General features: G+C 31.0%; 1 protein-coding gene and 1 long non-coding RNA gene across 2 annotated transcripts; both read right to left on the bottom strand.

Annotated features, from left to right (window-relative positions):
* Nucleotides 1-78: 78 nt before the first annotated feature.
* LOC111700438 (uncharacterized) lies at nucleotides 79-390 on the bottom strand. The gene is made up of 2 exons (XR_002764992.1): nucleotides 338-390; nucleotides 79-282 (listed from the first exon to the last, which is right to left on the bottom strand). It is a non-coding gene; the product is annotated as an uncharacterized LOC111700438 (long non-coding RNA).
* Nucleotides 391-1,749: 1,359 nt separating this feature from the next.
* Nucleotides 1,750-14,434, bottom strand: LOC111700434 (uncharacterized). Its single transcript, XM_023471336.1, has 13 exons — nucleotides 14,413-14,434; nucleotides 13,063-13,217; nucleotides 11,976-12,049; nucleotides 10,735-10,801; nucleotides 9,354-9,463; nucleotides 7,822-7,937; nucleotides 6,440-6,631; nucleotides 6,059-6,068; nucleotides 5,919-5,970; nucleotides 5,571-5,647; nucleotides 4,013-4,088; nucleotides 3,129-3,248; nucleotides 1,750-2,769 (listed from the first exon to the last, which is right to left on the bottom strand). Exons 1-13 carry the CDS (start codon nucleotides 14,431-14,433, stop codon nucleotides 2,730-2,732), a joined length of 1,110 nt encoding a protein of 369 aa, XP_023327104.1. The 5' UTR covers nucleotide 14,434; the 3' UTR covers nucleotides 1,750-2,729.
* Between the last annotated feature and the right edge of the window lie 7,248 nt (nucleotides 14,435-21,682).

Raw genomic sequence — 21,682 nt, 5'->3', positions numbered from 1 at the left:
TATACAAAAAAGAGGAGTTAGATCTGCCAAACTATCCGTGCATTTGGTTTGGCTATGTGATGATAATTAAATGACATGTTACACTATTGAACATTTATTTTAGCACAGTTTATATAACAAGATAATATTACTTGCTGTTGTTTATCTCGATGTTGCTGGTGATAGATGAGATTAGCATGTACAAGTAGAGGACATGTGTGAGTCCTCTATTGTTCAGAGGCTTTTGCACAGAACCCGAGAACTTCCCAAAGCTGTGCAACAGTCTCACCCAATTTACCAATTCTATAAAGAATATATTAGATGAATAATTTACATCTATAATAAGAAAATATAATACCTAATCCCTCTGATCTGAACAATTCATTTGTAACAATACATACAGCATAACAATTCTCTGGACACTAGAATATGATTTATACCTGATAATTGTTTGGAACAGATCTTAACTGAGTGCGTGGAGCTGGGTTAATCAGATTGTAAACAGTGCAGTACACTGATAAACAACATAGTAAAAAGGGGCAACCAGTACCCACGGATTAATGTTTACTGATTTTGTATAATGTATAATACATTGTACAACATCAGTTGTAAAGTAAACTAGCTTTTTTTTCTTACCAATTCGGTAAATATACCACCAAAAGCACCCAGCACCCATCTTCATTTTCAACTTTTAACTGTGGCTCTATCTGTGTATATTTTCTCTTTGTACAATATAAAACAATAATAAACGAAAGTTCGCAGATTTATTAATATTTGTTGCGCATTTTTTAAATTTAACAACAATCAAAAACTTTTGAACACAAATTTTTGTAATTTTGTTCCTCTACAAACCTTCCTTGGGGTCACTCATGTGAGGTCCCATACAAAATTTGGGCCGGATTGGTTTAGCCGTTTTGACGTTTATTTTATTCAAAATGACTGACAGACAAGCAAAGTACATATATATATAGCCAGCTTTTCAACATGGCCTGGGTTGCCGCTAAAAAATGTTGTTTAATCTGCGAGGATGCAGGTTTTTTAATATATTATATTTAATACGTAAAGGAATAAGTTCTATCATTCCTATAATGATGTTCTTAAAAAGCGGAGGGTAGTTTTCACCCTTTCTTTCGTTTACCCGGAGGTATTAATTCACCCTGAAAGGTTTTGGCTTTTAGAAATGGTAATTTACAATAGTTTTTCTTTGTAAAGTTATTCAGCTGTAATATAATTCATTGAAATGTGTACATTTAAAAAGCCCAATTGAAAATCGGTTTGACAATTCTGTCTATATACTCCTTATCTCAGCAAGCAGTGGTATCGATGATGATTTTTTATCAAAAATGACTTTTCGACTTTTCTCTTTCATGCTTTTTATACTTTTAAAACGAAAAAGTAAAAAGAAATCGACTCTGTAGGTTTAAAAATTGTTAAATTAAAGACCAAAACTAGATTGAATTCAAATTGAAGAGATTGAAAGCATCTCGCTCTGGTTAGTTCAGGATGATAATTCAAATTTTATAAATAAAATATTTTTTATATAATCTTAGAACAGCTTTTAAACATTAGTTTCTGAATAAATATCGAAATATTCAAAGAATAAAGTTTACAAAAAGTGAGTTTTTGAATATTTTATTAGAAAAAATGACAACAATTATAAATATCTACAGGTACATTTATCCTTTAGTATAATCTTGTTTAATTATAACGTTTTATTTAATTTTTTATAAATATTTCAAAATTTGTCCTTAAAAAAGTGAAAAAACCAGGCCAATGGAAGTTTAAGTGTAATTCAAATGATTTTTATCTTTCTTAGCAGCTTCAAATGTGTTTCATAATAACTAAAGTGATAAACATTAACACAAATCAATTTAAATATACATCATTAATTTGTTACGTTTATGCCACAATTCAAAATAATAAGACGTCATTCTCGACTCAACATTAAAGAACAAGGATACAAATTAATTCTTTTAAGATCCAATTGATATTACATTTATCCAGGGGATATTTGAAAATCTTCTGAGCAGAAAGGAATTGAGAATTTGTAACAATTGTTTTTTTGCGGGTTTGATAAAAATTCCACTTTGAAATAGATAAAACGTAATGCTTAATTGTTAATTTTGTGTTCTTATTCGTAATTTGATTTTTTTTAAATATATTATATAAAACTTCATGTAAAATTAAATCTGGTTTATAGACACAAACAAATATTGGATTTTCATACATATATTTATATATATTTTTTTGGTCCGCCCTATGTTGCCAAAAAACTGAGTTACTGCCAAATGCGATGATTTTGTTATCCCTATATCTTTGCAAACTTATGATGATACGAACTTTTATTCTTTTATCTAACAGAATTTATAGCTTGAAATATTAATTGCAAAGAGCATTGTGGTAAAAATCAGTTCCTCTACAAAACATTATTACAACATTATTTTACATCAAGTTAATGCTTCATTCAACCCAACAAACTTCATAATCTTTTAGACTCAATTCTTTTCGAAAATTTAAAAATTTAATAAGAAGTGAATAAAATTTATTTTAATTAATGATTAACCTGGACAATAAGAGTAGTTTTTGGAAATCTTTTTGATTTAAAGTCGAAAATATTTCAAATCATTATCTGAATTATTAATTTCAAGTTTAGCTTTTTTTAATCAAGCTGCAGACCATGGCTTGATTTGTATCATCAATCAATGAATCAATATTTGATTAGAACGCAGTGATTGATTTAATCTTCATTTTTAACCAGATTGTCCGGAGTGCAGTAGGCGAGTGTAGTACCTGGAATAAACGTACAGTGAGACCCCAAAAAAAGTCGAATAGTAAAATAGATCTGTGTTCATTAAAACACCGTACACTGCGCAATTGTAATGCTTCATTTTAATTGGAATAACTTGAGTTCCTCTTATTCCACAATTTTTTGGGACTCAACATTAATGTTTTCAAATTTTACATTGAAAAAACTATAAATAACTAGCTTCACAAAACATGAATTTCTCATCAACATTTTTAAAGTGACATATCAGCAGATAAATTCAAAATTTAAATAAATAAATGTTATTATTTTATTTTGAAACACGTAATAGATTTCTTTTATTAAAAAAAATTTAGAAGACAAATTATTACAGAATAAAAATTACCCCGATATGTTGTTCCTAAGCTCAGGATCGAGGCAAAGGAAAAGGAAAACCTTCCCAAACTGTAGCTGATAGAAGAGATAGATAATAACACGCGGCATCAGTCCCACGAGGCCATGACAACTAAAATGAATACATGAGAGGAGGAAGGCCAGCCACAACAATTTCTAGTCCGAGCCACATTCTCCTCATTTTATCTTCCGAGCCACCTCGAAATCCTCGTCCTTCGAATATTATCTTTTTCAAGTGTTTATAGAACTTCAATCTTTTTTGTTAATTTTAGCAAAAACCATTGAATTTTTTCTGGGTGGTTTCATGGGGAAAATTATAGGCAGAGGTATGCCAAATATTTTGCTATTTATTTTGTATCACGAAGGTTAGCCATTATGGAGGCAGAAGAAATTTAAGTTTCACCTAAATAAAGTTTGACATCATTCTCACGGCTTTGAAGATTTCAACATAATGTAATCATTGCAATACTTTAGTCTATTCACATTTTAAGCCCTAACGTGGCATTATTTTTAAAAGATAGTTTTACCTTCAAGAATTAGAAACACATAATAAGCGAAAGACGAGGATTTCGAGGTGGCTCGGACGAGAAAATGAGTATAATGTGGCTCGGACGAGAAATTGTTGTGGCTGGCCTTCCTCCCCTCAATACATAAAATATATCATTTATCAATATTTAGAATTCAAAATAAAAATCTAAAATATTTTAGAAACAGATTTTTTACGATATTTTAAGTATTTCATATACAAAATGTTGTAAACTATATTCTCCAAGTGGCTCAACTATCTCTTGCTTATTTATAAATCATAAACTCAGAATATAATCTAATTATTTAAGTTAATAATATAAAAATACAAATCCTAGGAATAAATCTAACCTTGCTTCAAAGTTTTCATCTTCGATCTCCTCTTTAGGTTTGTTCATGTTATCCCCACAGCCCAGGAATAGAATACCTATAATCATCATGTTCAAGTTATCCCCACACCAGGAATAGAATACCTATGATCATCATGTTCTAAAGAATGTGATCGAACATTTCTTATTCTTTTCCCTTTTTACTGTCATCTTTACTTGTACATATTGGTTTATGTTCTCCGCTACAGATATATTCTCTGTGTCAAATGTTGCTCCATACTAAAATCTACAATAATAACTATAATTCAAGACATAAATATATTTTTATATTGATTCTTGAATGATAAAATCGGAAAGATCGTCGTTTCTAGTAAATCATTCATTAAAACAATGTTAACTAAATAAGCAGGGGCGGATACAGGGGGGGGCGGCAGGACCTTCGCACCCCCCTGACGGATTCATGGGGAGGGAGGCTATTCAAAATCGGTGAACGTGAGTAGTTATATAAAAATTATCAACTTTTAATTTCAGATCCGGAATTGTAAAATTTGAGATAAAAACTGTGTATAACAAAACATCAAATTCAGGGAAAATCAAATTTTTACTATAACATTAAGTTCAAGTTTAAAAAATATGCTACATAACATAAAATTCAAGCTAAGATTACTAGATTTCATACCAAAAACCATATTAAAACACCTTCGAATTTGTTGTTCCTGTTTAGAGATTTTTGTGTACCCAGCATGGCTCAAATCCTGTGTCCGCCCCTCAAATAAAATCAAAATGTGGAAATCACTCTGGCTCTAAATTAGACCAAAGCAGAAAAATATTGTAACAAAGTAACATTTTACACTAATTCTGAAAACTCAGGAAAAAGAATTTACCAAAAAGATCATTTTTTAAGATTTCCAAAAGTGAATATTGATATAGTTTTACCTGACCTGACCTGGCCCCAATTTAAAGTGTTACATTCTGATTCACAATGATACCCTTTTTAGTTATTTAATGATTAAAAATGAGAAGAATATCTTAGTTTTTCTGCCTTTTCTTCGTTGTTTCAACGGTACCCTTAAACCTTGTGTGTTCGTGTAAATTACGTAAACCTGCTTGTTGTCGGCTGAAAATGCCTGTGGGCACTGCTATGTATTGACTGTACGTACTTCCGACGTCGTACACAGCGCACACACCGGTATTTTTAACTGCAACTCCACCCTGGCCAAGTTTAGGTAAAGGAATTGAGTCTTTGGAACAAAATCAAATATTTAACCCTCAATAACTTTAGAACCTGATGTTGTAAACCTTTGATATTTCCAAATCAGATTATTTGATCTGACAGAATTCATCGTTTGAAATATCCAAGGTCTGCAAAATTTTGTTCCAAAGATATAGTGATTAGAAAATTAGAAGTTGTGGCAAAGACTTAATTCCTTTACAGTCACATATCTCTGTACACGACTAACACATAAAGGTTACAAGGGTACCGTTGTAAATCAGGCATTGTCTTCTTCGCATGGGAGGGTGGAGGGTCACTTGAAATTACGCTTACAGTCTTACAGTTCCTTTAAGAACTAAATGCCTACCTGGAGTGTAGGTGCAAAGCTGAGAAATAAAGAACCAGAAGGAGAGAGCGAGACATTTCATGCTGATTTTCAGATCACTAATATTCAAACAAATATTAAGCTAAATAGGTATATATATACTTTGCTTGTCTGTTTGTTTGTTTTCTTGTTTGTACCCAATAAACGTAAAAACGCCAAAATTTAATATCATTAAAAAGGCCACTTTTAGAGCAATAGTTAAAAACTATAATTGTTTATTGGAGAGGGACCGCAATGCACCCCAAAAAACCATGTTTTAACAATGATAATCTATTTCTCCCATGCAAAAGGAGTGATTTTTTCCCCAGTCTGGTTGGCAATACACCTTACCTAATACTTGCCGTGTCAATCTTTTTCCCTGGCACTGCTCCTTCAAGATTTCCTGAAAATAATAAATTTATCTTTGTCAAAATTTTAGATAAAACTTCGAATTTTTTTATTCAAAATTAATAAATTTTTAAATGTTTTACCTTTGATATCCTGTTTGATAAAATGCAAAATAATAAAATTGTTAGATGATTTTCTTTACATAGATAAACAAAATATTGTACTAAAAAAGCATGAAATATAAAAATAAAAACTGAAATTGTTTGTTATACAAATAACAGGAAAAAAAATTATCCTCTTTGCCTAAGAACCTTCCTAAAGGAAATATTTCTTTGCAAAATTTTCATTTTTTTATTTAGTTTTTACTACTAGGCTACAAAACAATCTAGGCATTTTTATTACTAACAGAAAAGGCAAGGAAGAATTATCATCGTCAATTACATTTTGAAATCTTACTTCTAAATTATCATTAAAAAAAACTTAAACTTTGATTTTAATTATTTTTATTGTTTCTAAATGTTTACCTTACTATCCAGGCTGATTTGACTGATGAGAGTTGATTCCTTCTCGATTTGAGATCTTGACATAGAAGCAGTTGAAGCAAATGTTGCTCGTCTTTCTGATGAATTTCTGATCTCCTCGCTCTGCTGAGCACGCTTCCTGCTATGGCTGAGAGCCACCAACATGGCGATTGTGTCGGTTGTGAAGCAGACGATCTAGTATTAAAAATTGTTCTAGATTATCATCACAAGTTTAAAGGGAGTGACCGGATATGTAAGGTATTTGAACTTAGTATGCAGTGTTGTGGAAAACTTCTTTCGGATTCATTTGAGACATATTAAACTTTTTAAAGATCTGTAAATCCTGAGTTCGACGTTCAAAACTCCTATTTTACCGTAAACGGAAAAAATTAAATAATGAAACTATAAAAATTTTAAAAAATATTCTGCTCTGGTATTTCAAAATATAACGATTACAACATTGAAAAATTCTAATATTAATATTATTGTTTCTTACAATTTAAGTAAACAGAAAAATGCGGTAAATATCGTATTTATAATGGAGGAAACACATTTTTAAAATTTCATTATTTAAAAAGATAATGTGAAAACAATTTCTAGAATAACGTAAGGATGGTTTATGTTCCAAAACGCGTTCAAGGTTCGATATATGCGATAATGGAAAACCTTGAATTGTTTTGAAAATGGTTTTTATTAAAAATAAACGACAGCTTACAGTTTTAATTTTAGAAAAGAAGTAACTAGTGTTATTTTTGTTCTTGTCGTGCTTTATAATAATGTAGGAAATAGTTTCTTTAAATGATATTTGGTCTCGGCACAGAAAAAGTTTGTAAAACGTCTATCATAGTATTTGTGCCCAAACCTGACACTCAGTGTCAGGTTTGGAACATAGGTACGTTATGTAAATTTCTACCCCTGATATAACAACAGCAGAGCTATATTTATATAGCACAGATTGTGCGACATAGTGTATGAATCAAGTTCAATAATGCGTATAGATGATGCAGGAACCGAGTTTAAACCAAGAAGATTATCTGAATTGTACTGAAAGAAGGGGTTGGATAATATACTTCAGTCCCGCATATCATCTAGCGGAATTCACATACACTTTATATTCGGCATTGTTTTTTATCAATTGGAATAAAATATACAATAATAATAGTATCTTTAGTTGTACTAGTTGTTCTGGTTATGCATTTAGGTACCTTCCCACCTACCAGACTTTCGTCCGGTATAATAGCTAACTGTAATATTAACGTTGAATGCAATAGGGGGTTTTATTACAGTATATAAGAACTTTACTTCGCAAAGAGCACTTGGTATTCAAATTGAATTATACTTATACTATACTTACAACGATAGTTCAAATTTTGATTACCACTTACCAGTAAGCAAGCAAATGGAAGTGTGAGAAAGTACATGTACTGCCTGGTGGAGGTCAAATAGAAATGATCCATTGCATGACTACCAAGATTGTCTGGTATTATTCCACACACAAACGCTAAAGTACATTTTATCGTCAGTAAATCTAACATTTTGTTCTTAATTTTGAAAACTATTGAAAACAGTTCTAAACTTTAAACATTCTATTTGAAATCATTAAGATATTGTTAAAATTATCTTACAAACTTTGGAATTGAGTCTTTGCCACAAACTCTGTTTTTCTAATCCCTATATCTTCACAACCAAATGGCATAGACCTGAGATATGTCAAACTATGAACCCTGGTGGACTAAAGAATCTAAGTTTGAAATATTAAAAGTTTACGCCATAAGGTTACAAAGATAAAGGGATTCGAACTTTTGAGTCTGTGACAAAGGCTCAATTCCTTAGTAAATTATTATCTTCACATCCATCAATGTCAATCCCATTTTCTGTCTCATATTTGTCAGCAAAAAAAAACAATTTTCAATATTTGTATCCAATTTATCAGCAAAATACATATTTATCAATGACTGTTTAAAAATATTCAAGAAAAGAAACAATTATAATTTTCATTGTGCATGACCCTGTTCATATTTATAAATAGGATTATTATTTATTAACATTTGTATGAGAATAATCAGATAAAGAAAAAAATGTTGTCTTTTGTTTACAATTTCTCTCATAGCTGAGTTCTTTAGTCCTGCAATTTGGAACTCTTTGATTAGCGTAATAAATCAGATGGAAATTTTGAATAGGTTTATCAAATGCTTAGTTTCTTAGAAGAAAATTTTCCAATCTCTTTTTGATTTGATTCTCTGATAGGAAATTCCAAATTTTTCTTTTTTTGAACTCAGAGAGCTTTACATCAGAATATATGGTGGGAATAGAAAAACTACTTTTAAACTCAAGTTATGAATTTGAATAGTCCATTGAACATGAAACACAAAAATTGTGCAATGTAAACAGCCCCATTTAGCTTAATATGTGATTTTATAATTTATTAGTAAAACTAACTGCTTTTAAAAACATTAAAAGCACTTAATTATTGCTGTAAAGTCGTCTTTTTATTCTACAGTTTTCTGGTTCTAACTGTAATAATCTATTTCTGATTCTACTGATTGGGTAAAATTAATACAGAAACCAAATATGCTTTTATCTTTTTAGACAGAATAATCACATTTGATTTCTTTCTTTCTTTTTTCATATCGAATACAAGGAATTCAATCCCAACTTTGATCTTGCCACATGTAAACAGAAAATAGATTCTATAAATGGTAAGTTTTATTAATAAATTTAAAAACAAATAGGACGAATACTTTAATATTACTTTTGATATTTCAAACCTAGATTATTTAATCTAATCGACTTAATAGTTTAAAATATCTATAAGGTCTAAAACTTCGAGTTCCAAAGGTATAAAAATCAAAATTTGAGTTGCATCCTCTTTATTTATTCCAAACATCTAGAATGAAAAAAATAAAAATATTGCTACCCACGGTGGCGAGCATCAAGGAGAGGATGATGGCCATGAAGCTGATGAACCTCGCCTTGTTGGCAGTAGCATGGATATGGTACTGCAGGGGGGAGATGATCGCAACAAACCTGTACAACATTGATTATTAAATAGTCTCAACATTGTATTGATCAGAACATAGTTCAATGTCGGTAAAAATGCCGTGATAGAATGGTGTCTTTAATTGAGCCACAAACTCAGATTTTGATGCTGTAAGCATTAATCATTTCTGGCAAATTTTCTCATTAAACGCAAAAAATACTGCTAAAATTGTTAACGATAAATTCTTGATTATATTCGGATTCAGCCAATACCCCCTTGCAGTTTTTGGGAACGCATCCTTTTAAAAACCAGGCTCGAACATGTATCTCCTTTTTGTTGGCAAAAACGATATCTTACAAAAAATATCTATGGCAAAAACTTGAAATATGAATGGAAATATCAGGGGAAATATATTTTCAAACCCATTATCGTCCTAAATATCAAAGTGTGTGTAAGGGGAAATATTTCTTAGGTACCAAAGTGACTGGAAATATATCCACAGTATCAAGTATGTATTAGTGGAAATATATCGTAATATTAAGTATGTGTCAGTTGAAATATATCCACAGTATCAAGTATGTGTCAGTGGAAATATATCCACAGTATCAAGTATGTGTCAGGGTAAATATATCCACAGTATCAAGTATGTGTCCGTGGAAATATATCCACAGTATCAAGTAAGTGTCAGGGTAAATATATCCACAGTATCAAGTATGTGTCAGTGGAAATATATCCACAGTATCAAGTGTGTGTCAGTGGAAATATATCCACAGTATCAAGTATGTGTCAGTAGAAATATATCCACAGTATTAAGTATGTGTCAGGGTAAATATATCCACAGTATCAAGCATGTGTCAGTGGAAATATATCTACAGTATCAAGTATGTGTCAGGGTAAATATATCCATAGTATCAAGTATGTGTCAGTGGAAATATATCCGCAGTATCAAGTAAGTGTCAGGGTAAATATATCCACAGTATCAAGTAAGTGTCAGGGTAAATATATCCACAGTATCAAGTAAGTGTCAGTGGAAATATATCCACAGTATCAAGTATGTGTCAGTTAAATATATCTACAGTATCAAGTATGTATCAGTGGAAATATATCCACAGTATCAAGTGTGTGTCAGTGGAAATATATCCACAATATCAAGTATTTGTCAGTGGAAATATATCCACAGTATCAAGTAAGTGTCAGGGTAAATATATCTACAGTATCAAGTATGTGTCAGTGGAAATATATCCACAGTATTATTATGTTATTTGTCAGGGGGAATATGTTTCGAATCTAATAACCCTCCAGATTTGACAAGGTTTACCTGTCCAAGCTTGGTAGGATATCTGAGAGTAAAAGAAGGTATCGGTTAAATATCATCGTGTAGAAAACTAAAAAAAAACATGAACTTATATTCCATGAATAGATAAAAATTATACTTTTTTATATTATTATTTAATCTTTACTCTCGACAACTTAACGATGCTTGTAATAAAATTTAAAATTCGGAAATATATTTATTTATCTCCCTACACAATAGTATAATTTTCAGCACAGATTTATATAAAACGTTCAAAAATAGATGATTTTTTAAAGAAATTTAATTTTTCACAAATTCTGAACGTCTAATTCCCATATCTTTTCAACCCGATGTCGTAGACCTTTGATTTTTCAACCCATGACATCTGTTTGCTCAAATGGACTGATATCAAAATATCGATGGTTTACATCACCAGCTGTTGCAAAGATATAGATATTTGAACATTTGAATTTGTGTCAAAAATGCTGTTTATTTGCGATTGAATAGAAAGTATCCAGAAAATGTCAGGTTCTTTCATTTCGTCTTAATATCTGTATTTGAAATATACATTGAAGCTCTTTAATTAGTCGTTTTAATTAAATGAATTTTTAGATGAAACCACTTTGAGAAAATAATTGTTTTTATGTGGTTTTTACGCATTCTTGTTTTCAGGTTGAACACACGCATTCAAACCCTAACTTTAACTCGAACCTGAGATCAGCAAAGTTAGACATTTTTAAACCCAACATCGGTTTTGCCTCAAAAAAGAGATCTGATTTCAGAACTTTTGTTGTGAAAAATAAGCATCAAGTGATCTCTATCTCATGCAGACCTTTGATATACCCTGCAGGGAAAACTTTCATTAAGGGATCCTCAGGTAATCTCAAGTTTAAAAGCGCCACTTTGGATATTGGGATCAAGTGTTCTGAATTTTCGATACTCCGCACAAAAGTTTCAGTCTCATAGATACGGTGGTAGGCGATTATATTAAATTAATGAAGACGACTTTCGAATTTTATTTTTATTTATATCAAGCTTTTAACAGAATGAATACCAAAAACATGCAAACTTAGAAAAGCTGTCAATTTAGAAAGCTTCTCTTTAATTAATTGTAAACTTCTAATTCGAAAAAAAGCCTGGTAACAATTATAACTTAAATAAAAAGTCGTTTTCATTCTATTGATATAGTCGCCCACCACCGTATTATTTCTCAGATTTAAATGTGATTTTTTTAGTTTAAAAAGAATTACTGAAATGAGTTTGACCTGATCGAGGGCAGAAATCGATGATTCTAGAACTTGTGAATCCGAAGCAGATCCCGTACAGACCAACACACACACTTCAAATATTCATTTAAGATTATTAAAAAAAGAAACGGTCAGCGTAATTTCAAGTAACCCTCCATGCAAAGATGGGATCATCCGATACCCAACGGAACCCTTAAAAGTTTTGTCTGATCAAGATAAATTAAAAAATCCATGTTTTCGACTTTATCACATTCATTTTGATTTGCGGGATTTCTGCAAAAAAGACTTGCGCATTTCTTGCCATTAAGAAGCAATGAAGAAAATAACAAAACACTTTTCGAGTCAGAAAAACGGAGATTAAGGTTTCAATTGTACAGTTGTTAATAAAATTGCCATCTTTCCATGGAGGTTCACTTGAAATTAAGCTGTCAATCCCTTTATTACGTAGAGTAATTTTTTACAATGAACATGCATTTTTAAAAATCTAATCTTTTGTTGGAATTTTCAAGACTAATAAGAACTTTCCTTCACGGATATATAAACACAAATCAGTGTTTGCAGTGTGCACTGTACATCCAGTTAATTTTAGCATATTTATTTTTGAGTTTAATACATTTAAATAACAGGGATTTCCATAACGTGAATGGGGATTATTATAAGTTTGATAATAACCAATAACCATGGTAAATGTTAAAATTGATTTAGTAACTAATAAAAAGTGAGAATTACTTGAACTTGGTTGGAATTAAATCCCTAGTGCACACACTTGATCTCAGTAGATTACATCTGTGCCTATTTCAACCCAGGAGGCAGGTCACACTTTAAGAAAATTACACCAACACTTATATCTGTGTTATCTATTTAATAAAGCTCTTCGCTCATATATATTATTTGGATATATTATTTGTATGATGTATATGTATGTATATATGTTAGCTATAGGTGGCCAAACGGATGGACCAAATTGGCTGAAATCTTTTCAGGGAACCAATGAACCCTGGGAGTAACAAAGGCTAAAAAAATCTTCGTGTTTATAAATTTCACTGGCACTCTGGCTAGTCATCATTTAAAATCATTGCTGTATTTCATGCTGATGCGGGTATACCTGATCAAGGATGAGAGAAGACTAAGTGCTTGGAAGATGTGCCGAGGTTTATGTAGTTTCTTGTTCACCAGTACTGCAAAGATGACCGCTAGGCTAAGCAGGGAACCAAATATTATCCAAGGGGTGGATAGTATCATCAGCACTCTTTCCTCCAACTAATAAACAAGATTGCACACTTACATGGTTACCCAAAAAGGATGAGATTTGGCCGAATTTTTTAAAAGGGACTGTAATCGTAATTTCAGGTGAGCTTCAATTTATTGAGTGACATGTCCGATTTATAATCTTACAGCGATATCCTTTAAAGCTTTGATTGATCAAGGGTTAAGTGCCAATTTTGAAACCACGCAAGTTTACACTAGCACGGAGCGTACAGTGTACAGTGTTACCTCTAGTCTCCCGGCTCTAGGCTTTGCAGCGAAAAGAAACAATTATTTTTCGTGAAAAAAACTTTTAGCGAAATTTCGCTTTAATCTGTTTCGTGAAAAAAGGCGAAATTTTCGCGAAATAAGAAATGCGAAAATTTCGCGAAAAAATGCAAAATTTCGCGAAAAAATTGCGAAACGTTTCGTTTGCTGCAAACCCCACCCGGCACTCAATCTTCAGCTATGCAAATGAGGGTATACGCTGTCAGGACAAAGGTTTAAAGGGTATCGTTTTAAATCCAACATGCCTCGTTTTTAAATGGAAGGTCACCTGAAATTACTTGAACAGTCCCTTTAAGGATGCCCTACATGTAGTTTTACTTGAAATGTTTCTTTACAAATCATCAAATGTAATTTACCATTTAAAGATTATATTCAAGGCAGAACAATAAACCTTAATCTTTAGCTTTTTGATTATGAAGATAAGTCTCATCCTTTGTGGGTAACCCTGAACAAATTAATTAACCCAGCTAATTTAAGGCATTTGAATATAAGGTCGTCATTAAAATCTCATCCCTGTGATTATAGTCCTGAACTAAAGTTAAATGTCCTATCCTCTCTCTCCTTTGTTTTCTTTATCGCTCTCATGTTTGAAATTATCACACCGGATGTTCTTAAAGGAAAACAATGTTGGAAGGCGGTGTCATTTAAATCTGAAATTGTGAATAAAATAATGAAGGAAGAATATGGATGGCGTGAAATTAACGTACTTTTTTGTAAGTTGCAAACGCTTCCAAGCGTTTGAGTTTTTAACAATTTGTTTAGTTTATTGGTTGAATTTAAATAATCTAGAAGCTATTGTAATGTTAGGACAATGTTTCATTCTTTACTCTATAGAGAAATATTATTCCAAGATTTATTTTCAATTCAAATTCTAAAAAATCAAAGAATAGGATTTTAGTAAATTTTATTTAAAAAGTTTAACCTGTGAAGTGTCCCTGGACATTTTGTCTAAAAATAGAAAAATTTATTTTTATTATTTGTCTGAAAACTTCATAACAATTCGTTATTATTAAAAAGAAGTTTTTTATTATTATAAAATTATATTTACGCCATTAACTCCTTTCGATTGAAAAATATATTTAGAAAAAGTAATGAAAAGAAAGATAATCTTTGTTGCAAATCAAATTACTGAACAAATCTAATGTATTCTCAGTAAAAGCCCCAACACTTCATTATATGTCACAAGCTAATTTTTTTCTCTTTTATTTTCATATATGGTAAAATTCTTTTATTTTTTCACAAAACAATGTGGCACAATTTGATTTTTAATTTTTATAAAACATTACACATTACCTTTTTTAAATTAATTTACTGTGGAATAAATTTTTTTATAAATCTTATTAAAAAATATGTTTTTTTTCTGAACATTTTGAAATGCGCAATATTACATCCACCTAGTGTATCTATATATTCTATCTTCCGACCTTAATTGACCTAATTGACCAAGAATAACCTAGGAGCTGGTGCGCAGTAATTGTCGGAATGAAAAAAAAGGATTTTTTTTTTTAATCTAAGAAAAGCTTTTAATGAAATTTCATATCAATGAAATTTCCTCTGTGAATTGTTTTGTCTTTGAAATACCCTGTCTACAAAATGTCCTGTCATGAAATTTCATTTTATGACTTCAAAATTTTTGGTCTATGAAATGTGCCAGCCATCATCCACGAACATAAAATGCAAAGATCGAGAAATCTTTGGTAAAAGCTATAAAACTATTTTGCATGATTCAGCTATTTTTTTATTATAAAAATGTTTTTGTACTTTAAGATGAAAGCTAATTACAACCAGTAATGAAGTTGAAACTTATCAGGTTTCTTGCAACTTTGAATTAGTTTCAGTTGCAGTGTTCGTAAATGTTATAAATTTCAACTTGAAAACTTGAAAACTTGAAAACTTGAAAACTTGAAAACTTGAAAACTTGAAAACTTAAAAACTTGACAACTTGAAAACTTGAAAACTTGAAAACTTGAAAACTTGAAAACTTAAAAAATTGAAAACTTGAAAACTTGAAAACTTGAAAACTTTAAAAGTAAAGTGAAAATTTTAGCTTTAACTGTTCTTTATTAAGCCAATAATTTTTGAACTGTACTCAAATATACAAAAATGTTCGCGAATTTTTCTGTTTACCTAATTCATGGATTTTCAAAAAGTTGACATTTTTTTCCAGACAGAATTTTTCAATTTCGGTCAGCCATAAACATAACAAATTTTGGCTCCGATTGGACAACTTTATAACAGTTATTGGACACAACCAACACCAAAACAATCAGACAAATCAAATATTTAATGAGATGTAATGGAAAATAAATCTTTGCTCCCAGGCCCCAGATAGAGCCCAAAACATGAGACAGGGATAAAAGTTGAAAACCGGCTTTCACAAACGGGGTATAAGGCAATTTTGTAGATATCTCAATATTTTTGCTAAGAAATATTATTGTACATGGTTGTTTCTTATTTTCTCTTGTTCCTATTTCTTATATTATAAATCTAAACAAATGTAAAGACTCCAAAAAGAAAACTCTATTTCTTCGAATCAATATTCGTCTAGAAATGTTTAAAACATTTTCAAAATAAAAAAGTGTAATTGTACAAAAACTAATCTGCCCAACCAAACAAAATTGATTTTGTTTAAATCAACTGAAAGTGTAGTTAGTTTATTTAATTGTTTTTGAAAAATACATTTTTATAAAAAAACTTGCAGTTTCCTAATTCTGGTACAATAAGGAAATATTTTTGGTTCTAAATGTAGTAAAAAGATTTTTTACCCTTTTTTTAAACCCTTAAAAGGCTGAAGAGTTGGGACAAATTGTGCATCATTTATATTATTTTTCTTCATGTTTTATTTTTACTTTTTAGAGGTTTTACAAGAATCTGAGATATTTTAACATTTAACAGAGCCAAGAGAATTTAAAAGAAAAACGATCAATGAAACGATTTAAACATTCGTTTTCATTTGTTAGTTTCGCATAGCGAGATTAAATATGGCAAAACGAATAAGAAATGTTATAGAGCCAATGCAAACTGTACACAACTAGAAGTTCAAATTCACGCGATGTTACTTGTACGGCTTTGAGACCTCGTTGCTCCTCTAGTTTTGATTTTTTTTTGCACAAGACACGCAAGTATAATGGATATAAATCAGGGTGTCCCAAAACCCCGAAGTGGTAGCTTGAATCTTAATTGTGTACCAATATCGACATTTTGATTGAGCACTCTATCAGTCTCTTAGAAAATTCTATTAAGTTTTGGATTTCCACAGATGCAACATGGTTAGACCCCCAGACTAAGTAACTTGGACCAGCTAGAACAAAACATTAGAAGAGAGGCTGCCTTCAACTCTACAGATAAAAAATAAAAAAGATAAAAATGCCTTCTTCTGGATGTCAGAGGCAGAGCATTAAAGTGCCTAACCAAAACTGGTGGCCATATTGAGTAATTTTACAGGGAAGTTAAGGGAATTTTACTTTACCCAGAGACCGAATTTTAAAAATTTGAGCGGCGGCTTAAATTTAAGCCGCGGCTCAAATATGGTTGGTTTCACTTAAAAATGTTTCAAGATTTAGGCCGGCGCTCAATTGAAACTGGTTTTTGGCGGATTTAAGACGCGGCTTAAATTCATTAAATTCGGACACTGGGTTCCCAATTTGGTCGAGGGAACCCGTGGTAAATTATAAATTTTATCGTCTTATTAGATGAAAATGGGCGAATTGTTATTCTATTTTATTGTCCCAAGGGACTTTAAGTAATTTAAAGTCTCTTTGTTGGGGGATTTCTAGGTCGGTAATGTTGGTCAAAAAATGGTTAAACATTAAATTTCAGGAATTCCAATACTTTAAACCTGAATAAAATTTGCTAGAAGAATGATTGAAGGCTCAAGATTACAACATTTATCAAAATTACAAGTGTCCAAGAAGTCTACTAATGTTTATGAAAAAAAGGTGCAAAGTGTCCAAGAAGTCTACTAATGTTTTTTAAAAAAGGTGCAAAGTGTCCAAGAAGTCTACTTATATTTATGAAAAAAGGTGCAAAGTGTCCAAGAAGTCTACTGATGTTTATGAAAAAAAGATGCAAAGCGTCCAAGAAGTCTACTTATGTTTATGAAAAAAAGATGCAAAGTGTCCAAGAAGTCTACTTATGTTTATGAAAAAAAGGTGCAAAGTGTCCAAGAAGTCTACTAATGTTTATGAAAAAAAGATGCAAAGCGTCAAAGAAGTCTACTGATGTTTATGAAAAATAGATACAAAGTGTCCAAGAAGTCTCCTGATGTTTATAAAAAAATCGATGCAAAGCGTCCAAGAAGTCTACTGATATTTATGAAAAAAAAAGATGCAAAGCGTCCAAGAAGTCTACTGATGTTTATGAAAAAGAGATACAAAGCGTCCAAGAAGTCTACTGATGTTTATAAAAAAATCGATGCAAAGCGTCCATGAAGAAGTCTACTGATGTTTATGAAAGAGAGGTGCGAAGCGTTGAAGAAGACTACTGCAGTGTTGAAGAAAGAGATGGGACTCCTCAGATTATTCTCTTCCAGTAGAATTTATATACCTCCCCTTGCTCTCTCTACTCTCTATTTCTCCTCAATATAATCACTGTTTTTACGTAAAATTTTTTTTTCATATGAACAATATTTTACGTAAAATTGGATCAAATACTCAAAGGTATCCTAAAGTTTAATTACTTTTAAACTTTAAATTAAAGACTATACATACAAATGGTATTTGATAAAAAAAAACCGAATTCATCTTGTTCAATCATAAAAAGGCAAGTTTGTTTTTACTTATAGCGCTCTGATTTTTAGTACAATCTAAAAGGTTTAACGGTTGTCAAAAATGGATTTTTTTATATTTTCATGACTTACTTTTTAAAATTGTATTACACCTCTGATAACCTTAATAAATAAACTAAAAACTCCTGAAGTTTTCAAAGATGAGATCGCATTTAAAACTTGGCCTGTCCACAATGCATATGCACCTTCATAACCTTCAACAGACCTTTAATTAGATATACTTATTTTAAGAACCACCGGTTTAAACAATATTATTGTTTTTTCAAAAATACATGCATGTGTTTGCTACATTTTTATGTCAAAATATAATTTGAGCTTAAAATTGAATGCTTAAAGTTAAAATATAGAATGATATAACAAGTGCGCGAAAAGATATAAAAAGGCCATTTGTTCATTTTTCTTCGCGGCTGGACGACTAGAAAAAGGTCTACCGCATCAAAGGAACTGAACAATAAATTCTAATTTTCTAATTTTCTAATTATCACTTCACAACCCGATTGTGTAAACCGTTGATATTTCAAACTTGGGCCTTTAAAAATAACAGAATTTATAGTTTGAAATATCAAAGGTCTATGAGAACTGAGATGGAATTTAAAGAATTTGAGCCGCGGTTTAAATCTGCCAAACCCCGGTTTAAATTAAGCGCCGGCTTAAATCTTGAAACATTTGATACAATTTTTAGTGGAACCAACCATATTTAAGCCGCGGCTATAATTTAAACCGCCGCTCAATTTTTTTTAAGTCGGCCACTGGCTGCAAAGAAATTGAGATTAGAAAAATAGAATTTGTGGCGAGTGTTCCGTTTCTTTATAATTTATTTAGTCCGAAATAAAATGTTTTAAGACTAGGGTTTCTACTCGCAAAATTTTAGCGAAAGAAAGCGCAAATTTGTGCTTTCGTTGCGTTACATTGGCGCGAAATAATGGCACTTTGCGCAATCAATTCGCAAGCTTAATTTCGTGTAAAATTGCGTTATTCCACTTTTGCATAATTCTGTTTTACGTTGGGTTTTCAAATTTTGTTCAATCTCTTTCAAGAAAATTTCGTTCAGCCAACGAAAATGTGAACGAAAACGAAAATTTTTGTTTATTTTCGCAAAAGTCGATCGAAATTTTTACGAAATTCGCAATATACGTTCGAAAATTTCGACCTTTCCTGCAAAATCTTATTTTATTCGCAAAAATACACTCTTGTTGATGTGAAATGGAAAAATTTCGATTTTTAACGGACCAAAATTGAACGAAAATTTCGCTGAAGAAAGGTCGAGAATACATCGAAATCCGCGAAAATGTTGAACGAAAATGAACGAATTTCGTTCGTTCAATTTGGCGAATTTGGTTCAACGAAAATTTCTATGGAACTTCTATTTGCGCTATTTTGCCTAACAAATTCTCATTTAAAGATTGATTTAAGGTGTAAATTATAGAAATTTGTTATCAAGAAAATTGTACTTTTTTTGCATATAACTAAAAGTAACCAATTGAGAGTAGCATATGTCAATTTTTGAAATAGATCTTTTGTTGTTTGATTCTGTTGATGTTGATCAATTTACTTAAAAATATCATGTTTTGCGTAAATATTTACGTTTTGTGCAATACTTCAGGTTTGGCGCAAATTACGAAAAAACAGCGGTCAGAAAACATGCAGGTTCTTTCTTTTCTTTCTTTCAAATATTCATTACCTTATCTTGCTAAAAAAAAAATTGGAATAAATTTTCAGAAAAACTCAGATTCTTTAGCGAATTTTTTTTTAAACGATAGCTTTTAGTTTTTTGAAATATCAAGACGATTGGTTCGTTTTAAAAAAGATAGTTTTTTCTAAAAACGAAACGATCGCTTTTAGAAAAAAAAGAAGAACGAAACGAAAAACTATCGTTTTTTTGATCGTTTTTGTAAACGATTAGCAACCCTATTCTTGAGGAAGCCACTGCGCTTGTTTTAGTTTGGACACTGCTCATTAACTTGTAGGGGGGGGGGGGCGCAGGGGATTAGTTCCTTCTAAATTTGTAGATTTCTGGAAAACTTTGTTTTGCAATGTTTTTAATTTAATGAAGTTCTATAATTATCCGGTTCCAAGAAATAACATAAAAACTCTGCTCACTCTAGTTTTCAAGAAATTCTACAGTTCTGTTTAAAACTATGGGTTTTAAAGAAGAAAACTGGGAAAAGGGTCAGCTAGGAAATAAATACAATACATCTTTGTTACGCAAAGTCAGTAAAAGATACTGGGCAGTGTTTCCAAACCTATTTATTTTATAATTGTTTTTATTCCACATTTTAAATTGTTCTTTAAAAATTGTTAAAGATTGATGATTCCAATTTGAAATTATGCATGTTACATATTTTCCGATTATTTGTTATTAAAAAAAATTTTAGAAAAATTCTTTATTTCGAATTGAACGCTTTTTGGGACAGTCCACCAAATTTTCAAAAACCCTGGTTTTTTGGCGGAGACACTTTGAAGATATTTTTGTATATTTGAAAAGGTCAGGGTTTTTAGGGACTTTAAACTTAAAATCAAGTGACCCATCATTTTTCTTCTATGCATTGTTTATTGAATATAGCTAAGGATGTTTTTACTATCAAGTCCCTTTTTTCCATGGTTGTAAAGATCCTTTGTCCCCCTGCATTTTCCACTATAAAAGGATTTTTTTCCGGAGACTTTTTTGTATAAATTCATACTGGAAGCAGAACAAAAGTCCTAGAACAAAAGTCTTAGATGGTAGGACTTTATTTTCAGAGATTTCTTATTTTAAGGACCGTTTTAGTACCCAAATTGAGAACTTTTTTTCAGAAAACTTTTTTTTCTGAGAACATTTGTCGGATAACAAATTGACAGCTTTTAAAGGAACAAAAATGTTGATATCTTTTTCGTACTTGATCCGACAAAGCTTTACATCGTACCGTTGTAAATCAGGCATTTGCATCTTTTCTTTGAGAATCACTTGCAATTACGCTTACAGTCCCTTTATGGAAGGAGATCAATGTGAATAATTAAGATGAAATACATGCTATATTGGTTTCTGGACTTCCACACAAATCTGAGTTTTTGCCACAAACTTTTTCTTTCTTTTCCTCCCAATGTAGTAGACCTTTAATATTTCAAAATAAGAATCCACTTTGATCAAATAGTTTAAGTTTGAAATATTTAAGATTTACACCATCAGGTTGCCAAGATATAGAAAAAAACTCGGCTTCTTTCAAAATTGTTTAGTATTAACATTTGCATTCCTTGCACTTCTTAAATTTTTGACCCGAGAGAAAATATTTGTTTTTGATTCGTTATTTAAAGATATTTTTTCTGATAGACAATGCTTAATTATTATTATCATTTCTAAAACTGTATTTTATAAGTTTGAAATATATTCATATTTGCAACTACATGTTTCTCTGGTATATAGTAGTTC

The sequence above is a fragment of the Eurytemora carolleeae genome, unplaced genomic scaffold (assembly GCF_000591075.1).
Source record: "Eurytemora carolleeae unplaced genomic scaffold, Eaff_2.0 scaffold382, whole genome shotgun sequence".
NCBI classification, from domain to species: Eukaryota; Metazoa; Arthropoda; class Copepoda; order Calanoida; family Temoridae; genus Eurytemora; species Eurytemora carolleeae.
The sequence above is the reverse complement of the archived record's forward strand: the minus strand, read 5'-3'. Positions and strand labels throughout refer to the sequence as shown.

Coding starts and splice junctions, on each gene's coding strand:
- LOC111700434 (XM_023471336.1), bottom strand. CDS start 14,433: ATGTCCAGGGACACTTCACAG. Junction 5,648..5,918: donor ATTGACACGGCAAGTATTAG/GTAAGGTGTATT, acceptor TTTGAATATTAG/TGATCTGAAAATCAGCATGA. Junction 3,249..4,012: donor GATGAAAACTTTGAAGCAAG/GTTAGATTTATT, acceptor TATTCATTTTAG/TTGTCATGGCCTCGTGGGAC.